The sequence below is a fragment of the Galeopterus variegatus genome, unplaced genomic scaffold, assembly GCF_000696425.1.
Source record: "Galeopterus variegatus unplaced genomic scaffold, G_variegatus-3.0.2 Scaffold371, whole genome shotgun sequence".
Lineage (NCBI taxonomy): Eukaryota > Metazoa > Chordata > Mammalia > Dermoptera > Cynocephalidae > Galeopterus > Galeopterus variegatus.
This window is the reverse complement of record NW_007726482.1, coordinates 487,259-509,880: the sequence shown is the minus strand read 5'-3', so window position 1 is coordinate 509,880 and position 22,622 is coordinate 487,259. Positions and strand designations below refer to the sequence as shown.

The 22,622-nt window shown below is 35.3% G+C and overlaps 1 protein-coding gene across 1 annotated transcript in view; it reads left to right on the top strand.

The window, feature by feature from the left end:
• SLC26A7 (solute carrier family 26 (anion exchanger), member 7) overlaps positions 1-22,622 on the top strand; it is a 120,839-nt gene that overhangs the window by 78,078 nt on the left and 20,139 nt on the right. Inside the window, exons 7-13 of the mRNA XM_008568057.1 lie at positions 294-441; positions 2,473-2,586; positions 11,117-11,194; positions 12,190-12,285; positions 17,310-17,416; positions 18,433-18,499; positions 22,324-22,461. Of these exons, the coding sequence (XP_008566279.1) occupies positions 294-441; positions 2,473-2,586; positions 11,117-11,194; positions 12,190-12,285; positions 17,310-17,416; positions 18,433-18,499; positions 22,324-22,461 (748 nt within the window). The remainder of the gene's footprint in view (positions 1-293; positions 442-2,472; positions 2,587-11,116; positions 11,195-12,189; positions 12,286-17,309; positions 17,417-18,432; positions 18,500-22,323; positions 22,462-22,622) is intronic.

Below are 22,622 nucleotides of genomic sequence, written 5' to 3'. Positions count from 1 at the left end.
CTGATGCAGAAAATTTTTGTTGAGTCAGAGTTTCTGCTGTGTAATCTGAATTTCCTGAGTATAAATGCCAGCTAGACACATGGAATTGTCCCTGTGGTGTTCCTTGCAATTTTGCTTTTCTACTAAATAATGTTGAAAACAAAGGGCTTCTAAAGGCAAGGCTGCTGGGTTTTCTCATGGGTATTTCACTGATTCTATGTAAACTTCAGAGTCATTACCACAGTTGAATTCATTGCAAGTTGTAACAGATTATTTGGAAGTTGATGACTTCAATATGATCTTTCTTTCCACAGAATTCCTCCACCTAGAGCTCCCCCAATGAACATACTCTCTGCAGTAATCACCGAAGCTTTCGGAGTGGCCCTCGTAGGCTATGTGGCCTCACTGGCTCTTGCTCAAGGATCTGCCAAAAAATTCAAATATTCAGTTGATGACAACCAGGTGGAGTGTGCCCCCAGCCCCTCTCCTCTCCTAAAAATGTTGAATTTATGAAAAATACAACTTTCCTATGTATATAGCAAGAAGGGGCAGAACAAAACAAAACAAAAAAAATCTCTAAATCATTCACAGAAAGCTGACAATCTGGCTTTCATGGTTTATGATACCTTTTTTTTTTTTTTTGAAAGAAGGATGCCTTGATTTTTCATTTTTGATTTGTTTTTAGGGGAGAATCCAAATACATTTGTCATTATATGCTAATGTTCAAAAATTATGGATTTCAAAGTACAAATAACATTCGTATTACTTATACTTTTTAGTCAAAAAAAAAATATATACAGGATCTATTCTTAGATTACCAAAGGGTCCAGATTATATGGATCATATTTCTGGATATACTCCTGTCTTGTTTCAAGCCTGGTGGTCCTACAGAGATGCACAGGTCTGCAGAGAAGCTGAAGTTCAGTGGTTACAAATGCTGAACTATCTGTGTACAAATCTTATTTTCACACCATGTGATCTTAATCCTGTCTGTGCACTGGTTTTCTTATCCATAACAAACTAAATTTTTTCCATTCATTCATTCTACACATATGTATTGAGCCCTATTATGTACCAGGCACTGGTCTAGTTTCAAGGGATACAATGGTGACATAAAGACCATATCCTTCCTCCACTCGAAACCTCCCAGTGGCTTCCATCATACTCGGATTAAAAGCCCCTTTATCATGGTTTACAAGGCTGTACATGACCTGCCGCTATCCCTTTCCCTCTCTGATCTCATATCCCTTTTGTACTCTGTTCTAGCCACACCTGCCACTTTGCTTTTCCTTGAACCCACTATTCATGCTTCTGGCTCAGGACTTTTACACTTGTTCCCTTTTCCAGCAATTTTGTTTTCCCACATATCTACATAGCTCCTTTATTCAAATGCTTCCGTCTCAGGAAGGCCTTCTTTGGTAATCTAAAACCTTAAAATCCAGATTTCCCCAGGTCCTCCTCTGACTTGCTTTGCATATGTATCTTGTTTATTGTCAGTGTTCCCTCACCAGAACACAGCTCTGTGAGGGCAGGGATATTTGTCTGAGCTCATTGGTAACAGCAGGAGCAAGAAAACTGTAAGGAGGCTTTTGCAATAGTCCAGGTGAGATTTGATGACTTTGACCAGGATCTAGAGATGGAAGAGATGAGAAGTGGGTGGATTCTGGATTGGATGTGGATGCCACCTGGGAAAAGGGAGGGAATATATCAAGAATACTCTAAAGCTTTTGGTCTAAGCAATTGGAACTTGAGATGGGGGTGAACATGGGAGAACTTGGGATGGTAGACAGCTGTAACACAGTTTAGTTAGCTTGAGATCCCTGTTAGCCATCAAATGGAGATGCCGAGTAGCAGATGGGCTATATGGGTCTGAAGTTCTGAAGGGTGGTCCGAGTCGGAGATATAAATTTGAGAGCTGTCAACATGTATTTGGGTAGGTAAGATGTAGATAGAGAAGAGAAGTGGTCCATTATTTGCAATTGGTTAGATGAGAAGAAACCAAAAAGGAAATTGAGAAGTGGTGGCCAGAGTGGTAGGAAGAAACCAGAAGAGTGTGAGGTCCTAGAAGCCAAGTGTAGGAGCCTTTAAGGAGGAAGAAGTAAACTGTGTTGAATGCCTCTTTAGGCCAGGTAAGGTAAGAGTTAACCACTGGATTTAGGATTGTGGAGGTCACTGGTGGAGTCGTGGAAATAAAAGCCTGATTGTAGTGATTTAAAAGATAAAGGACAAATTGGCATAGAAAGCATAAATAAATAGTATTTCCCCATAAAGTTGTTATGAGGATTAAATGAGTAAAGTGCTTAGAATAGTTTCTGGCTCATTGTAAGTATTTAGGAAATGTTAGCTATTTTTATTACAATTGTTAAATCCCAACCAATGGGGAGAAGGAAATGGAATACAAATCAGCCCCATTCTTTGACAAATTATACCTGTGGTCTCTGAAAGTCAGCTATGATGAAGAAGCCATGTATTCTCCTGTTACCAATCTTGCAGGAATTTTTGGCCCATGGCCTCAGCAATGTGATTCCTTCATTTTTCTTCTGCATACCAAGTGCTGCTGCCATGGGAAGGACTGCTGGCCTCTACAGCACGGGAGCAAAGACACAGGTAACTTAATCCTTCAGTAGGGACAAAACAGCTCCTGGGCCTTCCTTCACTCCCGTTCCTGGAGAGTGGGAAGAGGGAGCTTCTATTTAACGTCCCGAAAACATTTTCACTTCTTCAAATCTTTTTAAGTAGTTTCAAGGAAGTCTCTCTCTCTCCCCTTTTTTTTCTATGAATTACCCTTCCAGAGGCTGAGTGATTCAATGACCAAACTAAAAAAGTTCTGTACAAATGGCAGCTTTATTGTTAGCAACCTTTGAAACCAAAGCTCTTTGTAGTGGTGCCTCTGATTTTGTGTGTGTGTGTGTGTGTGTGTGTGTGTGCGCGCACGTGTGTGTGTGTGTGTGTGTGTGTGTGTGTGTGTGTGCGCACACTTGAACAGTTGACATGACATTTTTTTTTACCATTTTTATTCACTTTCTTTAAATAATATAAAATCAATTACATGTGGAATCAGTTGTGTGTGTGTGTGTGTGTGTGTGTGTGTGCGCGCACACTTGAACAGTTGACATGACATTTTTTTACCATTTTTATTCACTTTCTTTAAATAATATAAAATCAATTACATGTGGAATCAGTCCTTGACACTGTAATTCCTGTCTATAGAGATGTATGAGTGTGTAAATGTGGAATAAAATGTGCACATTTCAGGTTAAAGAAACAGTCATTTTATATTTTTAGGAACTCAAATGAATTCTGTATTTATTGAGAGCCTGCCATATACCAGGTATTATGTTGTTACTGGCGAGATGATGATGATGATGATAATGAAGATGATGCTGTTGATGATGGTGGTGGCGGTGGTGGTGCTGGTGAAAACAATATTGAGTTGTGTGCTAGGCATTGCATCTCATACTTTTTATAGAAATAAACTCATTTACTCCTTTAGGCAGCCCTGTGAAGGAGGTATAATCATCATCCTCAGTTTCTACATGGGAATGTTGAGGAAAAGAGCGATAAAGTAATTTACCTAGGTCACAGAGCTAGTAAATGGCAGAACTGGGATTAAACTTTTTTTTTCTTTTTTTGCTGGCTGTTAACAGGGATTGAACCCCAGACCAGAGCTGGGTTTGGACCCACACAGATTTACTCCAAATTTTGAACTCTTAACCAGTGTTCCATACAAGAAAATTCATATATATTTACTTATTTATATATATATATATAAAGAAATTAACATTAACTCCTAATCATTATTAAAACAATTCATGTTTAAAATAGGAATTGAATGTAATTTATAAAATACTATGTGTGCCAATTTAGAACACTTATTAGGAGTTTACCCTACATTAAATATTTTTTTTTAGGTTGTAGAAGAATGAACTTTTAAAAGTATGTGGTTCCACGGGCCGGCCCGGTGGCGCACTGCTACAGTGCGCCACTTGGGAGCGCGGCGGCGCTCCTGCCGAGGGTTCAGATCCCACATACAGACCGGTTCCCGCTCACTGGGTGGGCGCGACGCCGAGGGTTGCGATTCCGTTGCTGGTCCCGGTCTGGTGCGGGCACGACACTGAGGGTTGCGATCCGTTGCCGGACACGAAAAAAGAGACAAAAAGGGAAAAAAAAAAAAAAAAAAAAAAGTATGTGGTTCTTGACCTTGGGTGCTAGTGGCAAGAGAAAGATGGGTAAACAGATATTTAAATGTAGCATAAAACTAACAAATAAAATTAATATCAACATACCATGAAGCAGAGGGGAAGCAACTACCAATTCTGAATGTATATAATTTGACAAATAATTGCCAAACTCATCAAGTAAGAAGTGAAAATCTGTATCAACCTTGGTTTATGTGACACAAGTAATTTGATTGATTTTTACAAAGTTAGTGATTTCAAATGCAGGTTCATCATGTGTATCTTCATAAACATTTTTGCAAACTTCTTTCATATGTGATTTAAATTTGAATGATTAATATGTAGTGTACTTAATATCATCCCTTAATCTGAGGACGCTTCAGTCTATAAAATTGGATTCTATAGTAGTTTTCACTTGGTTTCTCACTACAGTGAGTATATTAGGTTTCCTCTTAATGTTCAGGCTTGATACATATAATGAGTGATTCAGGGTGTGGGTTTCAGAGCCTGGGCTTGTACTCCGGCTCCACCAGTCATGTTTGGGTGACTTTGTACAAGTAACTTAACCTCTGTACATTAAGAGGACTTAGCTGTTAAAGTAGAATTATTATAAAAGTTAAAGGAATTAATACATGCTTATTTAGCACAATGCTTGAGCACCAAATAAATGCTCTTTAAATGTAAACAATTATCATTGATTTTATTATTAAGTATATTTAAAATGATAAAATATTTTCAGAACCTGTTGTTTAACATTTATCATTAAAACGTCCTGGTTTGGTTGGGATGTACCAAGACAGTTTTCTGGTTTACATTTCCCCTCTGACATACTGTGAGAACTTGAGCAAATTAGCATCTTCATTTGTCACAAGGATAGAGGTTGGAATAGAATCTCTGAGGTGTTTCACCTTGAATGTGTTCCATATCTGGGGTTTCCTTAGGCATTTATCTGCTTTTCTAATTACTATTTAGTAATAATGAAGCCATCTGATTAATCTTTGTGACTTTCAACATCAAATGTCTAAAAGAAAGAGTACTTTGAGAAAGCTTGTATTTATTTTTAGGTCTGGGCATAAATTTGTTTGATTAATAGGGTAGGGATAGAGGGGTACCCCATCTCCTCTCTGTTCTGGAGGTCACGTGTTTGACTGATTAGAAGACCAGAACTTTTCTGAGGACTTTTTATTTAATAGAGATTTTTTTTTTTCTGCATTGTATACTATTCATCAGACTTTAAAATAAATGAAAGGAATCTAACAAAACAGTAGTTCATGGAAACAAAGCTCAGTAGCAGAATATTTTTTTGCTGCTCTTGTTGAGTTGGTCACTAATCTTTTCAACAATTCCTATTAAATTGCAGAGGGAAAGAATCTGATTTAATGCACATACTCAAATCGAGGATGTTTTCCCATGGTAGTCATTCTAGACCTTTAACATTGCAACTGTTAAGTTTATGTGGGTATGACTGATAACTGACATGGTTTGAAGAAAGTTCTAGACAAGCCAAGTCTTAAAAGTTTTGTTCTAAATAGGCTATTTGTGAAAGCAGTTTTCTGTGTGACATGACTTCACAAAACAACCCCTTAAATGGCTCTGTCTCTCTTAGGGACTAGCTTTATACTCAGTAAATTAACTTATAAGACATAAAATCCCTTCAACTTTTAGGCTAATGACAACCAATCAAAGGACCCATGATGACCACTTTACACTTGTTAATTTACCAACTGATTTTTTTCACAAACATTATCAGTCTTTCTATATTACCTTTCAAAAGTGCAAATATAGTCACATTATTTTGGCTCAAAGCCTGTGAACGGCTTTGCAGGGTTCTTAGAGTTCAGACCTTGATGTTGTCTACAGGGCTCTGAGTGCTTCCAGTACAGCCTCCTCTTGGCCTGTCCTCTGCCTCCTTCTCAGCTGTCCAGGGACATGATTCTTCAGCCGTTGTAGGCTCCAGTGTCTATTCTCCTTGTCTCTGTGGCTGCCTTCCCCTTCCCCTTCCCCTTCTCCTCTAAGCTCACTCCTCCCATCCTTCAGATCTCACTGCCACTTCTGGATCAATTGTGTTCCTTCTCTTCATAAGTGTGTTCATATGATTGATGTCTGCCTTCTACCCTGACTCAGAGATGCTGGAGAACATGGGCTTCTGTCTGCTTTGGTTCGCTATATCCTCCGTGTCTAGCCTAGGACCTGACACAGAGTAGGTGTGAAAAACTATGGGTGGAAAGAATGAATGGTAAATTAAAAAATTCAATAATTATGAAAGAAAACTACTAGTTTTGCTAACATTAGAAGGGACAGGTCAGACCCGGCAGTTTTTATTGTCCCTTAATATACTATATATAAAGCTGGGAAAATCCCATTTAAAACCAGGCTTAGGATCATACACTTTAGAGAAGCATTTTTCAATAGAAACATAACATGAGCTACAAAGGTAATTTAAATTTTCTAATAGCCACGTTTTTAAAAGTAGAAGAAACTGATAAAATTAATTTAAATAATGTTTTAATTTTCCCAATAGAGTCAAAATATCATTTCAACATGAACTCTATCTAAAAATCATTAACAATTAACAATAATTTTATATTCTTTTCCTTTTCTACTTAGGCTTTGAAATCTGGTGTGTATTTTACAATTGCAGCACATTTTAATATGGACTAGCCACATTTCAAGTGCTCAATGTGGCTGTATTGGCCAGTGAACTTAGACCATTTAACACACAAGTGGTTGATGGTAAAGCCTTTCAATGCTTTGGAAAATCAAATTAAAATGTTTGAATTGGGATAACAAAAGATACTAATCATTTAATACCAAGTGTCATGGTCAAAGGTCCAGACACATTTCTATCCTCGACATGTAGAAACCTTTTTTACAGTGATCACCTTTAGATGTGACGTGCAGAGTGCATGCATATCTAAGAAAGGTCCTCAGGAGAATAAGAAAGTCTTGGCATGGCTTAGACAAATAGCACAAACAAATGTTACATTTCTTTCTTCCCTCCTCCCCTCTAAAGAATGTTAGCTGTGAGAGGGAGCCCAGTATGCCCTGGCTGTCTCCCCTGCAGGTGTCTTTTCATTTCCAGCAGAGGGGAGACTGGGGCTCTTCAGGGAGCTCAGGAGGCATACCCGATCAGTAGGGCTGAGAGACGGCATCTGCTGCAGACGCAGCTCAGCTACAACTAAAAACGACAGCTGGCATATTTTTCTGCGACACTGAGATTGCCTCCAGGTTCTGATGTGCCAAACTATATTCCCTTATTCTTTCAAAATTTAGCTCATTGCTTCCATCTTCTTTAAAGTCTTTTGAATCTAGCCTTAGTGACCCAATATCCTCTTCCACTTTCATCCTCTGCCCTTTCCCATTGCTTCTTCCCACCAAGCGTGCATGTAGTGAGCTCTTGACCTACTTTGCATTGTTTGCCAATTACTCAGGAAGGGTAGGACTGACATCTTACTCTTTCTCTAACTATACATATAGGTGGATAACAACAATGCCTGCGCAGTCATCTGTGTAAGTAAAATGCAATATATATAACATTGGTTTGAGAACATAACAAGAAGGAAATATTGATTATTTCATTATCTTTTATGCAAAATTAACTCTTAAATATGAGTAGTTATAATTTTAAAACAAAAGAAAGTTATCTTCGGACATTTAATTATTATGATGTGGAAAGAGTGGAAAAGTAAAATACTTAGACAATGTTTGCCCTATGGATAATTAAGGGTGTGAACACTTTTCTTTACTAATTATAACCAAAGCCAGCCTGAAACTTATTAAGAAGAAGCTACTTAAGTTTTGTGTGTTTTCTGAGATTTAAAAAAGAAAGGAACACGTCTGTCTTTTTTGTTCTGATTATAACTTGCCCTTAAAAATTTTCTCTAGGTAGAGCAGAAATATGCAAGAAAGTATTACCTCATATGCAAAGTTATAGATATTCAGAAAGTGGATGATACTTGAAAATATAGCTCCAGAGGGTTATCACAGAAGCCTAAAGTTAGAGACTTCTATTGGACAGCATTGCAAATACCTAATCTTAATTTAAATTCTTTTTGAAATTATTGATTGGCCGATTATGGAATGATGGCTTGGGCTGCATGATCTCAAAGATTTTTTTTACAAATTCAGACTTCAGCCTATGGGCCTCTTATGTATGGAGAGAATAATATAAGTATTTTGAGAGCTTTGCGGGCAGACACTATTATATACTATTAATTTCTATGGCTGGGGAGTAGATACACCATGCGGAGCTGGTAAGGGTTTCCTGTCCATTTAGGTGTTTTGGTCAACAGTGGTGAGGCAAGTGCGTTAGGGGAGCTAACACAGCCACTTACTTATGTGGTCTATCTTATTATAGGACTTACCACCTAAGGTCTACAAATAGTAGTTTTCACCCATAGTTTGTCACCTTTTGACAAATAAAATACATTTAATTTTTGACTTATTTTGATACAAGACTGAAGTTGTTGTTCAGTGAGTGAATCATTGTTTATGTACATAGAAAGAAAACATCATGTAAATTAAAGATAAGTTAAATATTATTTAGAGAAAAATCCAAACGTAGTCGTGGCCTACTGTTTTTAAAATAGCATTATTTGGTTAGGCTGTAATTTCTATAACAGCCTTAGTGTATTATAGTATATCTAGGACACTTAAAGTACGTTTGGCTTTCATGGATCCCAATGCAGTATATATTCCATATCGCCTTCATACCTTCTAACTCCCTATCTCTATGACCTTGGGCAAGTCACTTTGCCTCTCTGTGCCTCAGATCTTTCCAAGCAGTTTAGACTCCCACTGTCTAAAGTTCATTCCATCTTCTAAGATTTAGGATTTTGTTTTCAGGTACATTGTAAGTATATATGTGAAGAGTCCCACAAAAAGGGTACATGCCATTATCTTTTGTCTAGAAATAAACCTTTGTAGTTGATGTCTTTTTCTTTCCATATAAATATGAATTTACCCACTCACTGGGCTAGCTGAGTGATACTGTGCTCTGCACTCTGATACCTAGCTCTTTCCAACTAGTGGAATGGTGGGCATCATATTTTATTGTCTAAAAAATTTTTGCCATGTAAAGTCACCAATTGCTCCTAAATAATCAGTATAGTGACAGTTTGGTGCACTATAACCTCTTTTATGGGTTTTATTTTATGGGCAAGTATTAATCCCTGAATGATTTATTTCCTACATAAGATTTATTTTGTACCTTTATGTGTTGGAGTGTGCTGGTGATGAGTTCCACTAAATATGGAAGGAAGAACAGACTTACTCAGTCTCTGCCAACAAGGAAAAGCCAGCTGTTATGTTCATTTGAATGACTGCTTGTTTAGCTGAATAATTATAGTGACTCCCACTCCACTCCCCCTCTTCCCACACATATACCTTTTAATAGTACCAGGTTCAGTACTATATTCCTTTATTCTTTTGAAGTAGAAAATACCAATGGTGGACTGATTCTGTGTATGTACACATGTATGTAAGCAATTTTTACAGATCCCTTCCCAAATTTCTTTTTTTAAAAAATCAGTTTTATGGAGTATAGTTTAGATATAGTAAAATTAGGTGTACAGTTCTTGTTATTTGGAAAGTATATTATTGTACAACCACAAGCACAGTCAAGATATAGAATATTTCTATCACTTCATAGTGTTTCTTTATTCCCCTTTATAGTCAATTCTCTGCCCCCATCTCTAACCCCTGGCATCCTATAATTTTTCTTTTCTTTTTTTTTTTTTTGGACTTTTATAAATATGGAATCTTATAGTATGTAGCCTTTTATGTCTAGCTTCTTTCACTAGCTTAATGGTTTTGAATTTCATCTATGTTCTTTTTTATTGCTGAGTAGTATTCTATTGTATAGGTGTGCCACAATTTATCTATTCACCGACTGGTAGACATGCCATTTATTTACAGATTTTGGGTGTTTATGAATAAAGCTGCTATAAATATTTACTTATGGTATTTATTTCTCTTAGGCAATCCTGGGTCATACACTAAGTGTATGCATAACTTCAAAAGAAACTGCCCAACTGTTTTCAAAGTGGCTCTACCATATTGCATTCCCACCAGCAATGCCTGAGAATGCCTGTTGATCTGAGTCCTGGCCTGCCCTTGATATTGATTGTTTAAATATTTATTTTTAATTTAAGCCATTCTAATAGATCCAAATTTCCTTTGATATCCCCATAATGATGCACAGACATCTTTGTGGTCCTGTGAAAGCCCTCTTTTCTCTTGTTCGGATGAGAGTTTTACCAAATGTTTTTAAGTAATGAACATTTGCTTATGTAAAATCAGGTTCTCCATCAAGCAGAGGAATTTAACTGTAGGAATTACATATTTTGAATTGACTTTTGTCAGCAGGCTGAGTTGGTTAGAACATGATACTAATGAAATTTTAGGATTAGTAAAGTTAAGTCTGTTTCTCTGCCAGTGGAGAGAAAATCCCATATTACCGTTTCATAACTGGAATCCTTACTAACAAAGAACTCCAAAGAAGAGAGTAAATGTGTTAGTGAAAATTTATCATCAGCACAGAAAAACAATAAGCTGCATATTCAGTTATTACCCAAACAACCCCCTATGAAATAAGGGGGGGGGGACTCAAGCTAAACAACAGTCTAAAGAACTTTTAATTGAAATGTCACTTTCACTATTTAAACTAAAGAGCCATTGCTGTGATGTGTGATAAAAGTTGATGGTGTCCTATTTCTTTGTGTGGAATTGCTTTTCTCTCATCACTGACTTAATTTGATTGCACCAGTTTGTCAACTGTCACGTTTGGCTTCCCTCAGCTGCAAAGTATAGATAATGACAGTCTATGTAATTTAACAATTATGTGCCAACATTTTGTTTCTCCTAATCAAGATGAACTAAGAATTTTCCCCACCCCATAACTTTGGAATAATAAAAAAGTTCAAGGCTTTCTTTTTTATTGTCTGTCTTGTATTTTACAGGTGGCTTGTCTAATATCTTGCATTTTCATCCTTGTAGTCATCTATGCAATAGCACCTTTGCTCTACTGGCTGCCCATGGTACTGTAGTGCTTTTTCACTATCTTGTTTTTAACTTTACTTTTAATGAGAATCACCATATATAAAATTTCTTGGAAGAGTAACCTCAATAATCCTAAATCTGAAAACCAAGTTACGTAAGTACAGGGTGACTCGGGGAGGGGTGGAAAGATACATTCAATGAGGGAGGAATAGGAAGGGGTCATGGCTGTTTTCTAATTCTTTGGCTCTTGTATAAAAACGGCATTGTGAACTAGATTCAGTCTGTGATCACGTGGAGGGCAGAACTAGGCATACTCTGTTATAAGAAGTAGACTTTGGAAGAATTTTATCAGAATTTCGACTGTTAGAAAATGTGTGCTGGGGCAAGGGACTAGGGAACAAAATACATCTTCCCATCCTTGATACATTAGATAACGTTGACACATTCTCACCTTGCTCTTTATAAGCGTGAGGCACCAAAGTGACACAAACAAGTTCCCACTCTGAAAAGAACCAGTCTCAGTCCTTTGCTATTCTAATTCTCCTTTTGTGTAGTGAGAATAAATCATTTCCATGGGAGAATCTTCCAATAATCAAGTTCACTTTTCAAGAGAGTTATAAATATTTTCAGGTAAAACCAGATAATTCATATTTAAAGCAATTATAAAATATATATAATGTAAATATGTAATTTTTTGCAACAAACACATTTAAAACAAACAATGGTGAATAATTATAGTTAAGGGGACATGCAACCTTATAACATTCACTCTTATAGTTCTCTACTACTTTTTTCTTTCTTTTCTTGTTTTTTAGAATTTCATAAGTTTTACCCAGTGATTTTCTAGAATTAATATGATATTTGTCAGGTACAATACTAGGTTAGTTCTAAACAAAACAATTATTACTTTAGTCCTCTACTTGCTTTTTTCTAGTGAGTCCTTTAAAAAAAAATAAATAAAAGTACCTCAGTCCTTTTAAATTTAGGCCAAAATCTTATCTATGTTTTCATCAACTTACTTTTTTATTTGCAGTGTGTTCTTGCAAGCATTATTGTTGTGGGACTGAAGGGAATGCTAATACAATTCCGGGATTTAAAAAAGTACTGGAATGTGGATAAAATTGATTGGGTAAGTAGAAATTTGACCTAAAATCTCCCTCTTTGGCATAAGTACATATTACCAAATAAGTTTTAATACTTTTATTTGCAGAAAATAGATTTAGTAGTTTGAGACTTGTATACTTTACAAACTACCAGTTATTTTTAAAAAATCTTAATAAAATCATTGAAATATAAATTGTCTTTATAAGAAACAGAAACAGAATTTTGTCAAATTTTGACGTGTGCATAGTTTGAGAACTTTTAAAGAAATGCTAATTTAATTGGATTGGGGCTACCCAATTTACATTATGAATTGATTCTGGAAGCATGAGTCAGCAAGTAAGTACACACTAATAAAAAATATGATGATTTATAGTGTGTACAAAAACCCAGAATTCATTGCTAAAATTTTATCCTGCAGGAATATAAGGTGAATCTTTTTTTGTGGTTATGCACTGAATGTTCTTATTTTTGTTTTTACTAAACTATAAGCAAACAGCACAATTAACATGACATTCAGCAACTCAAGACCAGATTTTCCCACACATATGGAGAGTAATCAATTTAATGGGCACAGACATAGGGATTCCTGATAACCTGACACTTTGATGCATGTCTAGGTGGTCCTGCCTCAATGACAGCAAAGCCACTCTCCCTATTACTTTTTCCACTATTGCTCTTTAAAGGAGCCAGAATGGTATAATAACATCTGTTACATTAGCTAAAATGTACCATGTTAGGGTTTACCTGCAATGCCAGCCTCTGGTTATCTTGGTGAGAGTCAGCACTGTGAAAACATGTCTCAGAAGATGACATTGTGTACAATTCTGGACTCAGAAACACAAAGGCAGAGGCAATGAATCCCTTTCTCTCTCTCTCTTTTGTTTAACCTCCCTTAAAATTCTTTGATGCTTTGCTCTGTTACTGTAGATCTGGTCTTTTTACCTGGATTTTTTCTCTTTTAAATCTAGGTTGCTATTCTTATACTTATATTAACAATCTAAATTCAAAAGGTCTCATGAATTATCTTTCAAATGGGTTATATTGAGGGAAGCATTATGCTAATATGATATTACTGGGAACAGATTAAATTATACTGAGCAATGATAAAGTATGGTTTCTATTAGTTTTCCAAGAAGGGCTGATGTGTCTTATATTCCGTGAGCTATTTCATGGTAAAAATATCTACCTTTTTAATTTTTTTAGTAGACAGAAGTTTTTGTCTGAGTTTAAAATGCTTTCTCTCAGGACTTTTTAGATTTGACAGTATTGTCAGGCATTGAAAGATAAGGTAGAGAAATCATAGGTCAACATAATTTTTTTGTTATTTTTTGTAAGTTTGTTTTCCTAAATGAATGCTCAGTGAATGAAGTTCTTTCTTCTTGCCCATGAAGTCCGGTAATGTTATCAGAATATTTCTGTAGTTGAGCATGCAGAATAAAATTTCTGAGTGTGGTATATCTTTTTGATCTCAGAATCAATGATTATTTACAAAATTTTTCTTCTAATATATCTTTGAATATTTTTCCAAATCTATTTGTTCTGTTTTCTTCTTAATGATGTATTTGTTGATTTTAGTTTGTCTTTCTTCATATCTATATACTTTCCCATGATTATTTTGTTTTCCTGTGTGTGTGGTTTCTTTGGACTATTTAGTGTGTCTCTGATTATTTTCTAGTTGTAATTATCATATATTTTATCTTTAAATATGGCTTTTATCTCTGTAATGTTTTTATTTCTACTTTATTTCTTTTGTACATTTTTCCAGCTTGCTTTTTATCTCCTTCAGTTTTGATGTTGTTTTGTTGTTGTTGTTTAATAGAGTATTTCTATTTTTGAGTTGTCATATCTATTTCAGAGGGTTTTTTTCCTGAGATTTTATCACCTATTATAGGTCTAAACTTATCCTTTGTATCTATTTCATTATTTTTTCTTTCTTTTTCTTGTGTCTATGAGGAGGCCCCTTGGTGATTCCTTTAGGGTTGTAATGCATTATTTAGTGAACCTGGATATATGCTAAAAAATAATGTGGGAGGGCAGAAGGTAAAAAGTTACACAATTCTGATTTAGGTATGTTGTTTGAAGATGTGTCTCTAATTGAAGCAAAGCCTCAGAATTACAGGCTCTTTGGTGATCTTACAATTATTGTCTCCTCTCCATTATCCATCTTGGGGATGAAATTAGTGAGTTTACATTTGGACATGCTCTGTTTGAAAGTGTTTAATAGACAGTTTTAAAAATGGTTCAAGAGCTCAGCATTGGTAGTCTCCTACTTAGAAAGTTGAAAACTTGAAGTAGGCAATATGAAGTGGGCAAAGAGTAATGTTTAAAAAGGTGACATGGATATAGCAAGTGCATGCTGATTCAACAGGACATTGGATTTAGCTTGACAATGGCCTCCTGTAGTTGAAGTGGAGAGACATATCTTAGCTGCTAAGGAATTCAACATTGAAAAGCCATAAATTATTGAGATATGATCTGGGCATAGCATTTGGAGTAAATATATTGCACAGACTTTTGTAGATATGGGCTATATTACCCAGTAGACATAATATGTCTAGATTACTCAACAGATAGAATATATGTAGAATATCATGAAAGTAAAATTACTAAAAATGTGTGTACATAAAATAATTTGAAGGTTTAAAGTTTAAAAAATCATATAAATAGTCATCACATAAAAAATCAGAAACTTTTAAAAAATTTCTTTACATTTTTTACAGTTTATTATTGATTCTATTTTGAGTTGTAGGTGAAAACTCTCTATGGAGGAATAAGGAAATAGGGGACCAAATGGAGGACTGACTCATGGGCTCAGAACTGAGCTTGAGATAGAATTCAAATCTACAGAAACTGAATAATATGGATGAGTCACAAAAACACATAGTATACCAGATAGGTATGAAAGAGGTGAGGTGATTCATTAGCTGCTAAACTGTGCTTGACACTGATGTATTTTCTATAAGGAGGAAGAGTTTATGTGTTCCCTACTTAAAGTCAACTTTGGAGTTAGTTTGTGTTTGGGGACTGAATGCCAAATAGGGAAGGGAGCAAGTAGGACCACCCAATGTTAAAAAAAAAAAATGGGGGACCAAGAGCTAATCTACTGATAACTGTAACAACCAGCATTTGGGTCTTTAATAGAAATTGTCACAGAAATTGTCACACTGTTGGGCCTTATTCTAACCAATGCAACTATTTACTGATCTATGTTATTAATTTCCATTTGATATGTTTTCAAAGCTATAAATGTAGCCTCAGGAAATAACTAAGCATTTGGAAAGGCTGGCTTATAATAATAGATGATGTTGTGGGAGAGTAAATATGCTTTAAAAATAGAACCAGATGGTACCAAAATTTTTGGTTGCTCTGATGAATCCTGACCTCCAGTCTGTGTGGTTTTTTAAGTGGCAGGGAGCAGGATCCTTAGTTCCCTATGCCATATTAAATCATGTAGGTTGGTCCAAAGGAATTAGACTTAGAAAGCTTTTGGTGAGGTCTTATTGTGCCATACTCAGTCAGGTTTAGTTAGCATTTGGGGATGAGTAAGACTCTGAGTCATCACGGGAAGTTGAAATAATGATCATAAATTTGCAGCCTTATTTTGTATAGGATTAAGTATAATGTAATAGATTAGAAAGGAAAAACACACTGTGTACAAATAGAAGACTCAAATGGCTGTCTATTCAACTGTATAAAGGGAAAACATCTCAGTTTTCTAACCTATAAGATGACAGGCTAGGGATGATCTTATAATAAATAATAACTAGCATTACATTTGTAGAAGATGAATCTGAACATGAGAATCATTTAAAATATATTTTCTGTTTTACTCCAGAATGTTTGTTTCTCCTACATAAAAAGAATTTTACATTTGCTTCCAAGGGCTCAGCTTTCCAAAACAGCCCATTATTAAGAATCACTCAAGCTCACTATAGATAAGTAATACAGACAAAGGATAAGTGTTTCAAGTAAAAAAAAAAAAAAGCTCTTTGGAGAGGTTTCAACCTTATCGGAAAAAAAAACAAATGCACCCTCACTCCCCTCAGCCCCCAATTCTATGCTATTTTCAGATTACAAAGAAGTTCATAATACTTTCATTTGTGTATGAAATTCAATTATGTTTTTGAAGATTTTTAAAGTTATAACATAGCTATTGAGACAGAAAGAAATCAATTTAGAATTGTATGCATAGGCAAAGTGATGCAGGTTATTTGGGAGAAAAGAGAGTTTGAAAATTTAGTTAGTCTACTCTTTGATAAGTGTGGTATTTGTGATTAGAAAATACAACTTTCTGGATTTCACAAATTATTTTGCTTTTAAGGATATTTTTGCAGCAGTAAGCATAGAAATGCCAACTATAATACAATATCTTGTTGCAAATTGTAATTTCAAGTGGTTATAACTTTGGAATTCCAACCAAAAGAGAATTAGTGTTTCTTGCAATCTTTTGAAATGTTCCCAAGAACTAAGTTGGCCCTGATTTTTTAGTTTGTACAATAAGTGGTCTCTTTTAAATAAAATTATAATGATCTTTACAGTGGTTGATCTAAAAGTGGCATTGGCAGTGTTGTTTGATTCAGTCATTTTAACATTAGGCTTTGAAAGCCTTATGTAGTTATAAACTACATTAGTTATTTTTATAGCAATGCTAGAAAACAGAATATTGTTGGGAATAACCAAAAATCTGCAAACAATTGCTCATAACATTATTACATTAAATGAGAAAGCAGTGGGATATTATGGCATGGTTGTGAACCATCACATCAACTAACTATTTACAGATCATAAATAGAGTGTTTGTTGGGGATTGAACTAAGGGTTGGCAGTGTCTGGAAATAAAAGAATGAACTTTTCTCCACTTCTATTGTTGAGAGTCTAATGGATCCAGGATTTGTTTCTGTATTTCTGGGCTTCTATTTACCACTTCTTAAATAATATATTCTTGCTGAGAGATTTGGTTACAGGAATGTTGTGGAATAAGATTATGAAGAACTTAGTAATCTTGAGAGAGATGAAACCCACATCTTTTGTTTCCTGTTTCTCTTTCAGGGCATATGGGTCAGTACATATGTATTTACAATATGCTTTGCTGCCAATGTGGGGCTGCTGTTTGGTGTTGTCTGTACCATAGCTATAGTTATAGGACGCTTCCCAAGGTAAGATCTTATTTAAATGCTGTGTTTATTCTGACACAGCAGCACAACATATGGTGTTGCCAGTTACTTTTATTTCTGTGTAACATATAGTACTAAAATCTCGTGTTTACTGTCAGAGAATTACAGACAAATAGATAAATGCTTTGTTTACATATGATATGTAACAATGTTGGTCTTAATGAAGAGAAATATCCTGATTATAAAATAGAATATATAAAATCTATTAAATAAATCCCTTAACCATAAACTGCATCACAGAGATTTTTTTTTAAAATTACATGAAATGAAATAGTATCTAATGATACACAAACCATATAGCAATGTGATCATTTGGAAAGTTAAATAACTTTAGAAAATTTTATTTTTCAGAAGCCAGATTAATTTATATATATAAATTTAAATTATATATATACACACAGGTGTATATATATAATTTTATAATTTGTTGAGGAATACGCTCTCTTTCTTTTTTTATTAAATATCTATAAACCATTTTTAGGAATATATTACTTTACAAATACTTTCAAGGGAAGGATAAGAATGTGTGTAGAATATTCCTAAAAATGTTAAGTTTTATTCTATAGATTCTATCTTTATAGAATCTATATATGCAGATTCAGTATTATCTGGTCCTGTCTTGCCTTTGATTCCCTCTTTCCTTCCTTTCCTCTAAAATAAGATTTTATCATATACTGTGTACTCTCTAGCCCTTTCTCTTTTGTAATTCTTCTTACCAATTTTCGTCTTGTAGCTTGGAGATATGGGGCTCTGGGAACACAAGGGAGGTGAATTGCATTTGTTAATCTCTATTCAGATGCCTCTGTCATTACTCTCTATTCCTGAATATTCCAGAGATATAGATTTACTAATGCTTTATGAACAAGTGGGTTATAGGACCTAAACCATGTTGGATATGTTCTATTGTTAAGATGAAATGACTTATCATTTTTGTTTCTTTATCTCAATGCAGTGATTAGGAAATGACTTGTTTTATTTTTTATCTGCCTTAATTTTAGAGCAAAGACTCTTAGTATAACAAACATGAAAGAAATGGAATTTAAAGTGAAGACAGAAATGGATGGTGTAAGTTTAGTTTCTTTTTTCCTTTGTTAACTGCAGTTAATCATTTTTGTAAGTGAGATAATTTCAAGATATCATAAGAAGCAGATAAATTATGACATTTAAAAACATGATAATTCTACTTTTAATTAGTATATATATATATATATACTAATATATACTATATATAATATATATTTGTGTGTATATATATATATATGTACTAATATAATATAATATATATATATACATATATATGTGACCACCACGCATGTGGCAATGGACATGCAAAAACTTAATAGAACAAAAGAAAATCTCTTTGGATTTAGCAATCAGATAGGACCATATCACAGTTCATAGAACTGCAGTTTCCAGTAGAATCATGGCTTGGATTAGTTCATGCAATTGGAAACCTCTTTTCCATTACTAAGTTGCATAAAGTAATCAGACCAAACTAATAGTCTATTATGAATTAAGTGATGAAGGAAGACAAGGCATAAAGCAAAGTTGGATTATGGTATTTGTGTGTGTGTTTTTGTTTTTTTAAACTCAGCAGGGGTAATTAATTCCAATGGTTGTGGAATGCCAATGGGATTGGTTTCTTGCATAGTGGACACCTTTTTAAGGAAGTAACTTATATAAATTGGCTTGCACTGCCCATGCTTAAGGGAGCAAATTGATTGTGTTTAAGTTCTAGTTTTTCTTTCTAAGGAATGACCAAAACAGTTTAAAGTGAGGGAAAAAAATGTTGACTTGACTTTTTTTTGCCAAGTTTTAAAAATTGCCCTCACTTTGAACCTGCTTTGTAAATACTTGGTTAACATTTTCTCCTTTATTTTTCACAATCACTTGTTTCAGTACCTCATGATTCCCTTCAGAACAGAGAGAACTGGCTTCCCACCAGAAGGAGCCATGGCAGGGTACTTCCAGATAAACAAGTAAAAGTAGGAAGTAGCATCAGGAGTCCTTCTGTGACACCCAGGGAAATGGCTTGTGTTTTTAAAAGTATGGAAAGATTTTCTTCAAAGAGAAATAGTTCACAGCCTTTGACAGCATTCCGGGCTTAAGTTTTTCACCAAATCTGCCTTTCTTTTCTTTTCTTAAATTTCCATGGGAATTTAGTGCTTGTGGACAGTCTCAGATGGACTCTCCAGGCCCTTGAAGTCCAACGTGTGTTCACACCTCACGTACACCTCCACTAGCCTTGGCATCCTTAGCTTTGAGACAGAATTTGACTTTAGGTTTGACTATTTTTTAGCTTAAAAAACACTGGCTAATAAATTATGTCCGATCCTTACCTTCATCTTGGGCTTAGTACATGGGGAAGTGAATGAGCAGATTTATATGAAGATGAAAATGCTACAAATTTCTCTGTAGTTTTAAACCTTGATTGCTTCCAGTCTAGTCATTGACCTGAATAACAACTGTAACTTGGAAATATTAGTTTTATTAGAATATTATACCTCACTAGTTATTTAATATTTCATGTCAGAAATAAGAGGGGAAAAACTATGAGCAAGATTTGAACATAAACTTTGGAATTTTTAACTAATTTAAAGCAAAATAATCTGTCCTTCCTCTCTTCTATTCATTCCTTCTTCCACCCCTGCTTCCTGGGAATCCGCCATGCCTAATTTGAGAGACATCTATACACTCAGCGAATTCAACCCCAATGAGAATTTATTTTCTGGAACAATTTAAATCTCTTTTCTTTAACAAATACATATTTTTTTTCATACTGTCTCAACTTAAGGCAGCATATTGGCACAGTCATGTGGTATGATTACTGGGTCAGTCTAAGGTTTGGTGCTTTGTGATGACTAAATATGACAAACCTAAGAATTAATATTTTATTTTTGTTTGAAGGTTTACTCTTGATTAAAAATTATCAACTTAAAGTTTTTGTTTTCTTGAGTTATTTGCTGCAAATCTATTCACTTCCTAGAGTTTATTTAATTTTGCAGCTATAGAAACTTTTTGAGATTATCTAGTTTGAACATTAACCTAATTTAAAAAAATGAAGAAACTGAGAAGGTTAAATGAATTATACAGATTATCATACCTAATATTTCTTTCTTTCATCTTTCTTTCTTCTGCCTCTATGAGTCACTATTCTTTGCATCTCTTCTGTGCAACCACTAAAGCCTGAGGAGTATCGCTTTACTTAGTTGGTAAGGAGTTATCATTTCATAGAATTTAACATCCTCTTAATTTGTAGGTCAAACACCTGTCCCAAAGGTCACAGAGAAGATGGTGTTAGTTGCACACACCACCAAGTGCAGCCAGTACAGGAGTCCTTCAAAATGTTCATGGAAAGATGTGGAGTATACTAACATTTATGAAGCAAATGTATTTCACAGGGCCTAGTTTCCAAAGCCCTGTAAGTTTCAGGTTTAACCTAACTTTTTAAAATTACATATAGAGGGCCAAGCCCGTGGCGCACTTGGGAGAGTGCGGCCCTGGGAGCACAGCAGCGCTCCCACCGCGGGTTCGGATCCTATATAGGGATGACCGGTGTGCTCACAGTGCTCACTGGCTGAGTGGGGTGCGGCCGGTCTCAAAAAGGACCAAAAAAAAAAAAAAAATTACATATATAAATGTTAACCTTGCAAAAGACAGGAAACGTTCCCCAGGCTAAAGTCTCTGTTGTGGATATAGAATTGTAACACAGCAAAGTTGCTGGCTCTCAAGGACCGACATCCTTGAGAGCAGGTTAACCTACTGATTGATATAAGAAAGTTGCTTTATTGTTATGTAAAAATACTGAGGAAACTGCTGTAGGAAAACACAGTATTTGCTAAGAACAAGCTTTTATTGGTGGATCGACTTAACCTTTTGCAAATTGCATTATGGAATGTCACTTTGTTATTTCACTTATGTTACCAGCCTCTATTGTTAAACTATACTTAACCATAACTCCACCTGTGTTCTTTTTCTGTAACTTTCTGGCTTGAAGAATAAATACTGAGACAAAACCCCAGTTCAGTGTTAATTTCCCAAAGGAGGAATGGCTCTCTCTTGAAGGATCCAGGAAATTAACCCCTTCAGGGTGTCACACTGCTCAGAAGAAATGGGCTTTGAGTAATCCTTTTTGCATCTCCACCACCCTATGTGAGGCAAAGCAACAGAAAGATTTGTATTATCTTTTGGTTCTATTTCTCCACAAACTTTTTGAAGTATCCTTATAGTACCTGCACAGATGGCCAAAGCAGACACCTTTTATGTTGAAACTTTTCCTTTTACCTTTCTGCATCTCTCACCTACAACCTGGCAATGCAGTGTAACCCAGGCATGCCCAAAGTGAAACTATATGCCTGATGCTACCTCCTGTTCTCTTTATTCCACTTGACTATTGGTCACTTGTGAAGTTATATTTCAGCTGAAAGAAAGCTATGTCATTAGAGGTAAATGGCTGACAGTTGACCCTATAGGACACATTTTCATTTTTAAAAAATACTGATGGTCAAGTGAATTAATTTTCAATTGATACAGATGGAATAGAAGAGGTAGTTTGGGGAGGACAGGTATTCCTGGTATTCTTGGGATATACTGGGCTATTGTCTCCCCAAAGCACTGTTAGTAGGAATAAGGACTGCTTTCTGAAGAGCTGCAACCTTGCTTCACGTTTACTAATGTTTCTTAGTAAAGAGGAAGAACATATTTTTTGCTAAGAAGTGTGATAGGACATTATGGTCTCTAAATGAATTTTAATAATAAAAATGTTATTTAAGGGATTGCTTCCATAATTGAGTAACATTTGTACTTGTAAGATTTAGATTCATTGGATATGGTTATTCACTTTTATTTAATTCAGAGTTCTCAGTCTATTTCTCCTTTTTCTTCAAAAGGAAACCCTCCAGCAGATTAAAATCATCTCAATAAACAACCCACTTGTATTCCTGAATGCGAAGAAATTTTATACTGATCTAATGAACATAATCCAAAAGGAAAATGCCAGCAACCAGCCATTTGATGATATCAGCAAGGTAGGACCAGCAATTTTTTTTTTCCTTTTTTGTCTTTTTTTACTGACCGGTAATGGGATCGCAACCCTTGGTGTTGCGCCCGTACCGGGGACCAGCAACAGGATTGCAACCCTCGGTGTTGTGCCCGCACCACACTCAGCCAGTGAGCGGGAACCGGTCTC